This window comes from Pelophylax lessonae, assembly GCF_965119305.1.
Source record: "Pelophylax lessonae genome assembly, chromosome: 2".
Taxonomy (NCBI): Eukaryota; Metazoa; Chordata; class Amphibia; order Anura; family Ranidae; genus Pelophylax; species Pelophylax lessonae.
The window spans coordinates 176,832,652-176,847,336 of NC_138769.1; the positions used below are offsets into that span (position 1 = coordinate 176,832,652).

The window sequence follows — 14,685 nt, forward strand, 5'->3', positions numbered from 1 at the left end:
AAATTTGTATTAATGTGCATAAAGAAGCCAAGGAAAGATGGTCAAATCTCCAAAATGCATCACATTACAGATTAGACATTCTTATAATATGTCAACAAGTGTTAGATTTTATTTCCATCATTTACACTTTCAAAATAACAGGAAACAAAAAAATGGCGTCTGCAAAAGTTTGGGCACCCTGCAGAGTTAATATCTTGTACTGCCCCATTTGGCAAGTATCACAGCTTGTAAACGCTTTTTGTAGCCAGCCAAGAGTCTTTCAATTCTTGTTTGAGGTATTTTTGCCCATTCTTCCTTACAAAAGTCTTCCAGTTCTTTGAGATTTCTGGGCTGTCTGTCACGCGTTGCTCTTTTAAGGTCTATCCATAGATTTTCAATTATGTTGAGGTCAGGAGATTGTGAAGGCCATGGCAAAACCTTCAGTTTACGCCTCTTGATGTAATCCCCCGTGGATTTCGAGGTGTGTTTAGGACCATTATCCATTTGTAGAAGCCATCCTCTCTTTAACTTCAGCTTTTTCACAGATGGCATCAAGTTACCATCCAAAATTTGCTGAAATTTTAATGAATCCATTTTTTCTTCTACTCGTCAGATGTTCCCTGTGCCACTGGCTGCAATACAACCCCAAAGCATGATTGATCCACCCCCATGCTTAACAATTGGACAGAGGTTCTTTTCATTAAATTCTGTGCCCCTTCTTCTCCAAACGTACCTTTGCTCATTCTGGCCAAAAAGTTAAATTTTAACCTCATCGGTCCACAGAACTTGTTTTCAAAATGAATCAGGCTTGTCTATATGTTCATTTGCAAAGTTCAAACACTGGTTTTTGTGGTGAGGACGTAGAAGAGGTTTTCTTCTGATGACTCTTCCATGAAGACCATATTTGTACAAGTATCTCCATAAAGTGGAATAGTGTACCACAACTCCAGTGCCTGCCAGATCTTTCTGGAGGGATTGTGCAGTGAAACGTGGGTTTTGAATTGTTTTTCTCACAATCCTGCGAGCTGTTCTGTCTTCCAGATCTTGCTTTAACTTCCACTGTTCCCGATGAGTGCCATTTCTTAATTACATTCCGAAAAGAGGATATTGACATCTGAAAACGCTTTGCTATCTTCTTATAGCCTTCTCCAGCTTTGTGAGCGTCAACTATTTTCAGTTTCAGTTTTCTAGACAACTGCTTAGAAGATCCCATGGTGCTGATGGTTGGGGCAAGGTCAGATGAGTCTGGGCATTTAAAACCTTTGAGATTGACATCACCTGGTCTTCCCAGACGATGATTGAGAACAATCCATGACACTGGCAGGTCTCAGCTTTGCAAAGGGGGCAGTGCATGCTATAAATTCTGCTGGGTGCCCAAACTTTTGCAGACCCTATTTTTTTGTTTTCTGTAATTTTGAAAGTGTCAATGATGGAAATAAAATCTAACTTTTGTTGACATATTATAAGAATGTCTTATCTGTAATTTGATGCCTTTTGGAGATTTTTCCATCTTTCCCTGGCTTCTTTATGCACATTAATACAAATTTTTACTTGGGGTGCCCAAACTTTCGATCCCCACTGTATAGCTTTTTTTAACTTTGGCCGCGAGCCACATAGGTTTTATTTAGACCTCACTTACAGAAAGATATTGATAAAATAGAACAAGTCCAGAGACCGGTAACAAAAATGGTGAAAGGTTTGGAGGATAAAACATATCGAGAGCGACTTCAGGAACTTTAAATGTAAAGTCTGGAGGAAAGAAGGGAAAAGGGAGACATGATTGAAACCTTTAAATACATCAAGGAAGTGAAAAAGGTTCAGGGAGGGCAGTTTTTTCAATATAAAAAAAATCAAGAACACAGGGATATGACCTTAAACTAACAGGAGAAAAGTTCAAAACAAATCTTAGAAAGTATTTTACTGATAGGGTGGTTGAAGCTTGGAATAAACTACCAGCAGGGGAGTGAGACAGTTAACAGTAAATGGCTTCAAACATGCTTGGGACAAACATAGATCTATACTCAGACAATGGAGTTACAGAGAAAAAAAAAAAGAGGCAGACTTAATGGACAACCCTGTCTTTTTCTATGTTTCTATTTTTAGCCTTTTAAAATTATTGCCCATGGGAATATATTTTGCAGTGTGTTCACATAGTGGGCATGAACAGCTGGCTACATAAATCAGTCCACAATAGGCACGTATGGGCATGATTTGCAATGGCCACAGTGGAAGGAACCTTTTGGTTTTTCTGGTAACCATGTTTGCAGCTGTTTAGGTTTTTTTTTTTAAATGGCTGTACACCAGCAAATCTCCCAAATTACTGGCCCTACGGTAGGTCACTGGTGGAACATGTGGTAAAACCTCCCTAAGATCTTTATCATCTAAAAGGATAGGCTCTAGACATGTGCATGATGAAAAAATTAGTTTAGTTAATCTAGTTAGTTTGTTTTGTTAAATTTGGTTGATTCGTTCAGTTTGTATTTGGGATTTATATTTGGAATTCGTATTCAGAATTAAATTTATGTCTTTTTCGAATTTTCTTCGAACTTACCATTTTTTTCTATTCAAAACGTTTGAATCGATACATTTTGAATTGGTCGAATGGAAAAAACTTTAGATTTTTTTTTGTATTTGAATGTGGCAAAGTGAACAAACAAAAGAAAAATCTTCATCGAATGATTACAATGACTCTTTAAATCACCTTTGGCTTAACAAAAACAGCATTATTTCAAAATGGTACTCTAATAACACACACAGTCTTTGATTTCAGAAATATGTTTACAGTTTGATCTCGACTGGAATTCAATATAAAATTTAAATTGGAATTTCAATTCAAATTTAGGAAATTTGGACGAATTTTGTGTAGTTATTCGGAGCATTTGGTAAACTTCCAAATCTCAGAATAACGAAAAATTTGTCCAAAAATGTATTTGGAATTAATTGAACCACACATGTCTATTAGGCTCTATGGATCTAGGGAGATTGCTTGTCCAATGCAATAGATGTTGGTTTTAATACATGATAGTTTCTAATTTTTCTATCTTCACTGTACTTATCTTTAGGTCTAGAAAATTGATGGCATCACTTTGTTATATATTTGGCATGTACTTCACAATTGAAATTCAAACTGTTTGAATGCTAAACTGCTATAATTCCACAGCACGGGCACATTATCTATGAATCTTTCCCAAAGCAAACTCCTAGATGTATGTTCCTGCATATTTACAGTTAATATATACTGAACAGTAGACTGGATTTTCAGATTCAATGTCGTCCCTGTCTTTTACGGCTTAGTTTTGATATGTCTGATTTGCAGGATGTTCTTTTTAGCTGATCACACACACTTCTACACTCTGTTGAAGGTCGGCTTCAAGGTGGACTTAACACTGTCTTCAGGTGTAAAAAAAAAAAAAAATCTGTTTGCACATACTATATGTGGATCCAAATGCAAATGCAGAGATTGATGCAAAAGCTACCTTTTTTAAAATATAGGAATTTTTCTGGTCACTATACTACAGACTTAATAATGTTTAACAAACTTTACTACAGTTATATTTTAATGAGAAATATCAAATAATTTTGTAGACATGTGACCACTGATCTTTTAGGTGCCATCGACAATGGCTTTGCGTGCCAACTGTGGCATATGTGCATTAGGTTGCTGACTCCTGATTTTGAAAGTATTTAAGGCAATAATGAAAAATACAAATTTAAGGGCAATACAAGGAATAAAACGTACCCAGGCGCCATCAGGACCAAATAACTCCAAAAAATTCCCGATAAACTCTCTAGATTTTTCTTCCCACTTTTGGATTAGATCATGGCTCTTTTCTTCCACCTTGTAGACAAATTCTTTTGATCTTTCTTCCACTGTTTTCACCTTTTCTTTCATTTTGTCCACTTGGTTTTGAAACCTGTATTTTTTTTCCTACGATGATGCAAATGTGAAAAAGCGCCCATCATACATTTTGCAATTTTAATAGCATCTTTTACCATTAAAAACATTAATTAGGTTTCAGGCTTGTGATTGTGCCTAGGCTTCAGAGGTGCAATCTAGGAGAAATAGGACATCAGTGTGCTGCAGGCAATAAGAAAGGATTTTTTTTTTTTTTTTAACAGAAAAGTTTTTATTTATAAGCAAAACAAAGGACATACAATACAAGGGAAGTCCAAAACAAGAAAAACAAAAACAAAAAACAAAAACAAAGAAAGCAAAAAAAACAAAAAAAAAAAAAAAACGTGGGGTCATCAAGGCAAATGGAAATCAGGGTAACATGATGAAGACAATCTCAAACGAGTAATAGGACTCCAATACAACAATTATCGCAATCCAAGAAGAGTCAGTGCTGAGAAGCGAGGGGGGGGGGCACCACTCAGAATCTTAAGGTACACAGTGCATAGCTATCAAAGGGCAAATGATTAGAGCGGAAGGGGAGGGGGCCAGACAAAGACAGGCATGGGGGGGCCGAAGGGCAGAAAAACCACCCCCAACAAGGGGGGCTTAGCGAGCCAGCCAGGGCTCCCATATCTTGTCAAACTTCTTAGGGCACTTTTTAGCCATGTAGGTTAGTTTATAAAGAGGGAGGGCCGCATCTACCATCTTCTTCCACTGGGAGACAGTAGGCGGATCAGCTGTCTTCCACTGGGCAAGTATGGTCTTCCTGGCATAAAAGGCAGCATAAAAGATCAGGAGCATAGTATGTTTACCGGCAGGGAGGTCGTCATCAATGCCCAAGAGGAGAACCTTAGGGTCCAGGGGGACATCCAAGGTCGTCATAGTGGACAGCTCACCCGCAACCACCCTCCAGAAATCCTGGACCAGAGGGCACGACCAAACCACGTGCATGAAGGAGCCCAAAGCTGTCTGGCACTTGGGACAGCGATCAGACCTAGCGGGATATATCCGGGCCAGCCTTTGCAGTGTAGTAAACCCTGTGCAGGAAGCGGAGTGGAGTATAATGGTCCCTGACCGAGATAACCCGGGGGATATAGGTCTGCAGGCCGTCTTCCCAGTCATCTGCCGTCAGGGAGGGGATATCCTCCTGCCATGCGTTACAGAGTCGAGTCAAAGCTACAGGGTTTTGAGTCGAGATCCTAAGGTAAAGTGAGGAAAGCAACCTATCAGCATTCTTGGAAATAAGAAAACGTTCTACTGTGTGGGTAGTCACCTGGGGCGGAGTGGGAAACTGCGTGGAGAATGCATGTCTGAGCTGAAGGTAGCGAAACAGCATAGAGGGGGGGCAAAGCAAAGTCGGATTTAAGCTCATCAAAAGAGCGCAGGCCACCCTCTTGCACGATATGGCCCAGATTCTTGATTCCATACCCGGCCCAAAGGGCTTTATCGGGAACGGAATTGAAGTGGGGCAGACGAGGGTTGCCCCAAAGAGGAGTATGGGGAGAAACGGCTCCACGGTCCGAGACCACCTCCGACACCTGTTTCCAGACCGCGACTGTGGTGCGCATCGGGGTAGTCGCAATAGGGTGTGCCTTAGGCCCTCTAAACACCAAGTTGCTGAGCGCCGCATAGGATCCCAATATAGCCGCCTCAAGGTTAACCGCAGGATTGGAACGAAGTTGGGCAAACCACCATCTCACAGTCACCAAGACCGCCGCCCAGTAGTATTGGCGGAATGAAGGCAGAGCCAGACCGCCTTGCGAGGGTGGCAGCTGAAGGGTAAATTTTGCAATATGTGGGACAGAGCCCAACCAAATGAACGCGGACAATATCGTATCCAATTTACGGAAGAAGGACAGGGGAATGGGAACCGGGGTGTTCCTGAAAATGTAAAGGAACTTCGGGAGAAAGGTCATTTTTATAAGATTAATCCTACCCAGGGGGGAGAGCGGGAGCGTCTTCCAAGCCTGGCAGCGAAGTGTAAGTTGGTGAAGTATAGGGTACAAATTATCTGCCAGGTAGGAGGAGAGATCCCTCCGTATCTTAATCCCCAGTTAACGAAATTTCGGACAACGGGAGGGAAGGCAAGAAAAGGATTTTTAATATCTGTCTCCTGCAGTTATCACTTACCTAGACTGTACATTTTAGCCCAGGGAGAGGCTGCATCAGGGGGCTGATCTGTGTGAGTGACCAAGAGTATAAAGTCTACTCTGCAGGCACTAATGTTTATATAATGTACCTATGGGCTAAGCATCTTAGTGCAGGAGTAGATGTTCATCTTGGAGGATGCCTAAACAAAGATGCTGCTGGCCTTCTGAAAAACAAAGGCATTGTCAGGGGATGTACTGTAATCTGTGTCAGAAGTAATAAATACCTGCAATGATGTACATCACTTAAGCTGGCCACACACTGTTATATTTTTATAAATTTTTTATAAACTATTTAAGAGTTCAAACTCTTGCATGGAGAATGCAAAACGAAGAGGACATACCCTCCTATGTACAGAAGTGACTTACATCTAGAATGGCAACACAGTTCAAAGCAGGATGTATTAGATTTTTTGTGTTCAGCCTGTGTATGAACACATTTCTCTGCTGGGTCATTGTATTCAGACAGTCGTGGCTGTCAGAATACCCAAACAGCTTGATTCAATCCTGTTTGGATGCAGCCGCTGTTCTGTCTAATTTTTTTGGGATGTATGACATCATTTGCCTAGGCATGGAAACCAGGAAGTAACTGAAGAAATGTAAAAAAAAAATTAAAAAAAAACAAGTAAATATAATATACCTTTTGTATCTATTTATTAATGCTAGTAGCATAAGGATTAAAAATAGTCAATATTGACTGAGAGATTGAAGTTCCACTTTAAGGAGGTCAGGCGGGAAGGTGCCAACAGAGCACCCACTAAGTTCGTCGGTATCCAGAGGAAATTTGAACTGTGTATGATCAGCTTTAGTGTCTTGCACTTAACATGGATACATATTCCTGATGTTTGCTTGCTTTAACAACTTCCTGCAAACCGACTTACCTGTACATCGGCTTGCAGAAATGGTTGTACCAGGATGATGCCTGCAGCTGCAGGCATCAACCCAGTACCAATTTTTAGATCCCGCGGTCAGCTTTCAGAAGATAACAGCTGATGCAGCTCAGCAGCCGCTCGGCTGTTATCCCAGCGAGCGGGAGAGGATGACCCCCGCCGCCTTACAAGGCTATGCCTGGGTCTCCCGTCCCACCGGGAGGCTCGAGCAACCAGCCGGAACATCCACTAGCTGGTTGGAGTCCCGAACAAAGCCGGATTCGGCTTTGATCGGGTCTCTGATCATGTAACCCAGAAGCAATGTCACAACAACCCTTTCCGGTTTACCCAGCTACCAATGGCGCTGATTTAAAAAAACTGTCAGTATTAAAAAAATTTAGATTTCTGTGTTTTGAATGTTTTAAAGTGGAGTGGAGGGGTCTGGGGTCTTTTAGACCCCAAATCCCTCCATAAAGAGTACTTGTCACTGCCTTTTACTGTCACAAGGGATGTTTACATTCTTTGTGACAGCAATAAAAGTGATCAGATTTTTTTTTTTAAAACCGTGTTAAAAATAAAAAAAATAAAAAAGAAATAGGAAAAAAAATACATTTTAAAGCACCCTTGTCCCCATGAGGTCACTCAAGAAAGAAATCGCATACGTAAGTTGCGCCCGCAAATGAAAACGGTGTTCAAATCACACATGCGAGGTATCGTTCCAATTGTCAGGAAGAGAGCAATAATTCAAGAAAAAGACCTCCTCTGTAACTCTAAACTGGTAACCGTTAAAAATTTGAAAGCATCGCCTAAATTTTTAAGTAACGTAGTTTGTCGCCAAACCATGAGTGTGCGCAATTTTAAACCGTAACATGCTAGGTATCTATTTACTCAGCGTGAATTCATCTTTCACAATTTACAGAAAAATTAGGCTAACTTTACTGTTTCGTTTTTTTTTAATTCAGTGAAATTTTATTTTTTGAAAGACCGCTGTGCAAATACTGCGTGACAAAAATATTGCAATGATCGCCATTTTATTCTCTAGAGTCTTTGCTAAAAAATATATATATATATAATGTTTGGGGGTTCTAAGTAATTTTCTAGCAAAAAATACTGATTTTAACTGGTAAACAACAAGTGTCAGAAATAGGCATGGTCCTTAAGTAGTTAACCTCTTGGTGTGGACAGCATGCAAACATGTGGCCTCTCGGCAGCTGGGCCTTGGTGATGGGTGGCCACATATTTGCGTGTAATATTGCAAAAACAGATGTGCCCAGAGCGTGCGCCCTGTGGGCTCCCGAAACAGTCAGCCAACGAAAGGTCCCGATTGCTGCTTTCTGATCATGTGACAGCCAATCGCGGTGGTCACATGATCATAAACCCCGCCCCGGCATCTTAAACCACTTAAAGGGCTGGAAGGCACCGGCGCCAAGGGGTTAAAATGATCTCATACTGTGTGTAAGCATACATAAAATGATTATATACAGTGAGGTTGAGCTGAGTGAATGAAGTGAAGCTTCAGTTTGTAAAAAATACATTTATCAGGTGCAAAAAAAAAAAAGCACAGCATTTTTGCTTACACGCTATAAGATGATGGAAATCAGCAGAGCTTCACCACATTCACTTACATTAGGTCTGTTTGCCTATAGTAAATCAGCTCCACTCCTAGATCTCATTGCAATATGTTACAGAAACAATAGTAGTCCTTCTTGACATGCTCTTTAAAAGAATTGGTCACCTAAAAAACATTGCCTGGATATGCAATGGTTCAGTAATTAGATAAAGTAATAAGGCTGCTAGGCTCTGTGTTGGTATTCTATTCATACATACCGTAGTAGTGTATTCATACATTCAGTCTAGGTGCTTCTTGAATAATTCTCACAGCATCCAGGCACAGGGTCAAAAGGTCTAACTTCGAGCAGTTTCTATGCAACTAATATGCTACTTCTTGAATAATTATTAGGGATTTTAAGTGCACCTAAACTGTCGCCCAGTGAAATAAAGGAAAACGGTTCACGAATTTGCATGCCAGGAACAGATGGTTTATTGTACATCAAGCAACAAGCATCAGTAAGTATCACATGAGGGCTTCTTTTTGGATTTAGAGCAACCTGCCATGCAGGGCTTGGGTCGGCAAGAATTTTGTGAGGTAGCTGAATTCCCTGGGAGCAGCAGTATACAGTGCCTTGCGAAAGTATTCGGCCCCCTTGAACTTTGCGACCTTTCGCCACATTTCAGGCTTCAAACATAAAGATATAAAACTGTAATTTTTTGTGAAGAATCAACAACAAGTGGAACACAATCGTGAAGTGGAATGAAATTTACTGGATATTTCAAACTTTGTTAAAAAATAAAAAACGGAAAAATTGGGCATGCAAAATTATTCAGCCCCTTTACTTTCAGTGCAGCAAACTCTCTCCAGAAGTTCAGTGAGGATCTCTGAATGATCCAATGTTGACCTAAATGACTAATGATGATAAATAGAATCCACCTGTGTGTAATCAAGTCTCCGTATAAATGCACCTGCACTGTGATAGTCTCAGAGGTCCGTTCAAAGCTCAGAGAGCATCATGAAGAAAAAGGAACACATGAGGCAGGTCCGAGATACTGTTGTGGAGAAGTTTAAAGCTGGATTTGGATACAAAAAGATTTCCCAAGCTTTAAACATCTCAAGGAGCACTGTGCAAGCAATAATATTGAAATGGAAGGAGTATCAGACCACTGCAAATCTGCCGTCCCTCTAAACTTTCAGCTCATACAAGGAGAAGACTGATCAGAGATGCAGCCAAGAGGCCCATGATCACTCTGGATGAACTGCAGAGATCTACAGCTGAGGTGGGAGACTCTGTCCATAGGACAACAATCAGTCGTATACTGCACAAATCTGGCCTTTATGGAAGAGTGGCAAGAAGAAAGCCATTTCTTAAAGATATCCATAAAAATAAGTTTGCCACAAGCCACCTGGGAGATACACCAAACATGTGGAAGAAGGTGCTCTGGTCAGATGAAACCAAAATCAAACTTTTTGGCAACAATGCAAAACATTATGTTTGGCGTAAAAGCAACACAGCTCATCACCCTCAACACACCATCCCCACTGTCAAACATGGCGGTGGCAGCATCATGGTTTAGGCCTGCTTTTCTTCAGCAGGGACAGGGAAGATGGTGAAAATTGATGGGAAGATGGATGGAGCCAAATACAGGACCATTCTGGAAGAAAACCTGATGGAGTCTGCAAAAGACCTGAGACTGGGACGGAGATTTGTCTTCCAACAAGACAATGATCCAAAACATAAAGCAAAATCTACAATGGAATGGTTCACAAATAAACATATCCAGGTGTTAGAATGGCCAAGTCAAAGTCCAGACCTGAATCCAATCGAGAATCTGTGGAAAGAACTGAAAACTGCTGTTCACAAACGCTCTCCATCCAACCTCACTGAGCTCAAGCTGTTTTGCAAGGAGGAATGGGGAAAAATTTCAGTCTCTCGATGTGCAAAACTGATAGAGACATACCCAAAGCGACTTACAGCTGTAATCGCAGCAAAAGGTGGCGCTACAAAGTATTAACTTAAGGGGGCTGAATAATTTTGCACGCCAAATTTTTCAGTTTTTTATTTGTTAAAAAAGTTTGAAATATCCAATAAATTTCGTTCCACTTCATGATTTTGTCCCACTTGTTGTTGATTCTTCACAAAAAATTACAGTTTTATATCTTTATGTTTGAAGCCTGAAATGTGGTAAAAGGTCGCAAAGTTCAAGGGGGCTGAATACTTTCGCAAGGCACTGTATGTATTCTACTAAAAACGAATGTAATCTCTAGCTATAGTATTTCCCCCAGCTGCTCACTCACTTATACTAGCAATATGGGTGCCAGGATCTGCAGAAGTAGGGCAGGATCCATGTGACATCAAGGTTCTGATTTACTCTTTGTAGTGGAGCAGTCAGAGCAGGGGGGTATCATGAAATCAGTGGGCCTGTGTGCAAAATCCAAAGTGAGCAGTGTCAAAGGAAAAGCTGAGTCGTGCCGCAGCAAAAAAGCGGGGGTGGCTTAAAGGGGTGTGGTTAGAGTCTGAGATTACTTACATAGTTCAGAATGTGTTAATGTTAAATAGGGAGTACATGGGTCCTGGCATCCCCTCCCTCAGCCCAGGTGTATAGAGTGGCAGTGGAAGTACCTGGGTCCTGGCGCTGCTGAGTTACTCCAATCAGCAGGACCAGGACCCAGGTTCTTCCACTGCCATTCTATACACGTGGGCTGGGGGGGTGTCTCTTGCCAAAGAAACATGTGCACCACTTCACTCAGCAGGGCCAAGACCCAGGTACTCCCACTGCCACTCTATACACCTGGGCTAGCTGGGGGGGGGGGGGGCTCTCTTACCAAAGAAACACGTGTGTGTGTGCAACTCCACTCAGCAGGGCCACCAGGTACTCACGAGTCTGCCATTCCCAGCTGCCACAGTTGCCATCAAGTCAGTACAGGCTGGAGCAGCTTCCAATCCAGTTCTCACATCGACACCCAGCTTTCTCTCTTCACAGCTCTGACCTTGCAATTTATAGAGTGCGCCAATGCTGGGACAAGGTCATCCAGTGCCCAGGGCAAACTCCTCACCCCCATATCCCCCTTACAACATATATCCCCCCAAAACCCCTCCATTCACAAATTCTCTTACCCCCAATCTCCCCTCTCAGCAAAAATCCCTCCTCTCAGCACAGACCCCCCTCCATCTCCCCCCTAACAGCAAAAATCCCCCCTTCTAGAAAAAAATCCTCACCCTCATAAACCCTTCCAGTACAAATCCAACCACTCAGCACAAATCCTCCCCCATCTCAGCCTCCCAGCACAAATCCACCATCTCAGCACAAATTCTCCCCCATCTACTCCTCCCAGCATAAAATTCTCCCTCTTACCAAAAATCCTCCCCATCTCCCCCTCCCAGCGTAAACCCCCTCTCTGCACAAAACCCCTCCCATCTCCCCCTCCCAGCATAAATCCTTACTATCAGCAAAAACCCTCTCCCATCTCAAATCCGTCCTCCTTACGCCCCCCCCCCCTCCCCCGTCAGCTCCTTCTCATTTTATGTTAGAGCAGCATGCTATGTTGTGACTTGTAGTGCCCTAGACTACAGGGGACTGAAGAATGGCAGCCCACTATACTGGGACTGGTAGTGCCCTCTGTGGGGGACTGAGGATTCTTCAGTCCCCCTACAGTCTAGTGCACTACAAGTCCCAGCATAGGAGGCTGCCATATCTCAGTCCCCCACAGAGGGCACTACAAGTCCCAGCAGAGCAGGCTGCCACCAGTCTCCAAACACAGCATGAGGAGACAGCAGCCTTCCACCCCCATATACTCTCTCCCTGGCTGCCATACACTGCGCCCCTCCCCACTCTCCCCTTACAATAGTGTCCTCCTGGAGGCCCCTCTCTGGAGTCTGGGCGGCATGCTGGGGCAGTGGGCGGGGGTTTCCCCATGTCATAAGACAGGTTCCACCTCCCGGACCCTGGACCTGCACACAAGGCTGCAGATCCCTCTGCCACCAGCCAGGCACCTCAGTAGCTGTGGGCAGCGGCAAGGGCCGGACTGGGCATCGGAAAATACAGCCACCCCATATACACTTCATGTAAGCAGAGTGTGACAGGGCACAGTGGGCCCCCCTGGCCTTGGGGGCCCGTGTGCACTGAACACATGGATGATACGGCACTGAGTCAGAGGGTACCTCTGCCTCACACAGATCCCAGGCACAGACAGCTAAAATAAAATAAATAAAAAATGAAGATTGAAAGCTATAAAAAGAGAAGACTTCTGCAGTCCCTGGGGCTTGTTTAGTACTAGTTCAGTGGCAGTTTAGAAATAAACTGTAAGATGAAGCAAAAGTAGCTGAGAAATCTGCTAGTGGTAACAGTGGTCCCAGGTGGGATTACCCCTCACTTTAAAGAGGCATCCTTTCACTTCCTGTTGTACCTTTGGTACAGGAAGAACTGCAAAATCTTCCACATGGGAACACAGACAGCCAGGGCTGCCTTGGGGGGGGGGGGGGTAACAACCCATACAAATGTATGAGGCCTAGGCATCCCGGGCTGCACCTACTATTAGTGCACTCGGGTTGATTTCCAGAGCCCAGTGCCAAAAAAAGTCCTGGCACTGAGCTCCAGGTACTGGCCTGACAGGGACGTGCTTGCGTGGGTACCCGGGACACCTGCCACCCGTGGTCCCACATGAGGCGATCGCCCTTCTGCAGCCAACACCAGCATCTCCCTACACTGACAGCTGCACACCACACAGAGCTCACTGAGGATCCTCCTTCCCCTCCTCTGCTTCAATGTTCTCATGTACACAGACAGGAGGAGGACTGCAAGAGCTGCGCTGATGATCTGAGGTCTGTGTATTGCTTATGGAGGATACAGTGGAGGGGGACACAGTAACGGGGAAGGGGGGAAGGTAACAAGGATGCACACATGGTGGAGTGATGGGGGGGTTAAAGGATATGCGCTAGGGGATGTTTTGGGAGGGGAGAGGACTTGTGCTAGAGTCCTCTCCACTCCCAAAGCACCCCAAGCACATATCCTCTTATCCCCCCCCTCTCCCCCAAATCAAAGAAATGCTGCCTACCACAGAGAAGCAATGGGCATGGGACATGCAAGAAGGTTCCCGCTCTGTCCTTATCCCAGGGGACCCTTTTGTCAACCCTCTCACGGTGTCCCTCTCTTTCCTCCTCCCACAGTGTCCCTCGCTGTCCTTATTCCAGGGGACCCTCTCTGTCTGTCTTTCTCCCACGGTGCCCCTCTCGGTCTTTCTTCTACGGCGCCCATTTCTTTCCTCCTTCCATGGTGCCCCTCTCTGTTCTCACCCCACGGCGTCCCTCTCTGTCCGCATCCCAGGGTGTCCCTCTCTGTCCCCATCCCGCAGCATCCCTCTTTTCCCTCAACCCACAGCTTCCATCTCTGCCCTCAAACCACTGTGTTCCTCTATGCCCTCATCCCAGGGGTTCCCTAATAAGCAACTATGATAGGGGCTCAGAAAAGTAAGGACTTGCTTACATTTGCAGTTTGGGTGCGGGAAAAAAAATCCCATAGTTGAGCCCTGTTTTTACCACCCCCAAGTGCACCCCCTTTAACTACAGAAGCAAGGGGTGTACACATGCCACAGCAGGAATTCTACACCCTGTATAGCAGGTGTAGCACCTGCCAAGTTAATGGGGCCGCTCTGCAAGCGCTTTGCAACCTTGTACAGTACATCGCCAGTGATGTACTGTACAATATGAAAATAGGTGGTGAGGAGGAGTTTTATCACCTCCTCACCACTTGCTTAAAACCCCTTTGATCCTACACTAGCATACTGCAACTGCATGCATTGCACACAGTTGCAGAGCATTTGCAGAGTGGCCCTATTAACTTGAATGGGTCAGGCTTGGCAGGCGGTACACCTGTTGAGTGTGGTTGGGTGTATAATTCCTGCTGCCGCTTGTGTACACCCTGGCCACTGCAGTTAAAGGGGGTGCGGTTGGGGGTGGGGGGTAGTAAAAACAGGCCCCCAAACTGCAAATGTTGTGTACACCCCTAGCCAGTGGGTGGATTTGGTGGGGCAGCCAGTAAGCAGGCCCTGGGGATTGTTGTTGGTCAGGGCCAGGGGGGAAGGGGGGTCCCAGGCTGTGTAAGGGGCCCCAAAATTTCGTATGGCTGCCCTGCAAGTCAGCAATATGATATATGACAGAGAATTTCCCAAAATCTACCCAAAACCCCAACATTTTTACCTGGTGCTCCACATTAATTACAGCATGCTACCTGGGTTCCAATTTTT

The 14,685-nt window shown here is 44.0% G+C and overlaps 1 protein-coding gene across 2 annotated transcripts in view; it reads right to left on the minus strand.

Annotated features, from left to right (window-relative positions):
* The window catches only part of PCYT1B (phosphate cytidylyltransferase 1B, choline), a 122,742-nt gene that overhangs the window by 5,224 nt on the left and 102,833 nt on the right, over nt 1–14,685 (minus strand). For both annotated transcript variants that reach the window (XM_082247181.1, XM_082247180.1), the window contains exon 7: nt 3,719–3,907. In XM_082247181.1, coding sequence (XP_082103307.1) covers nt 3,719–3,907 — 189 coding nt within the window. The remainder of the gene's footprint in view (nt 1–3,718; nt 3,908–14,685) is intronic.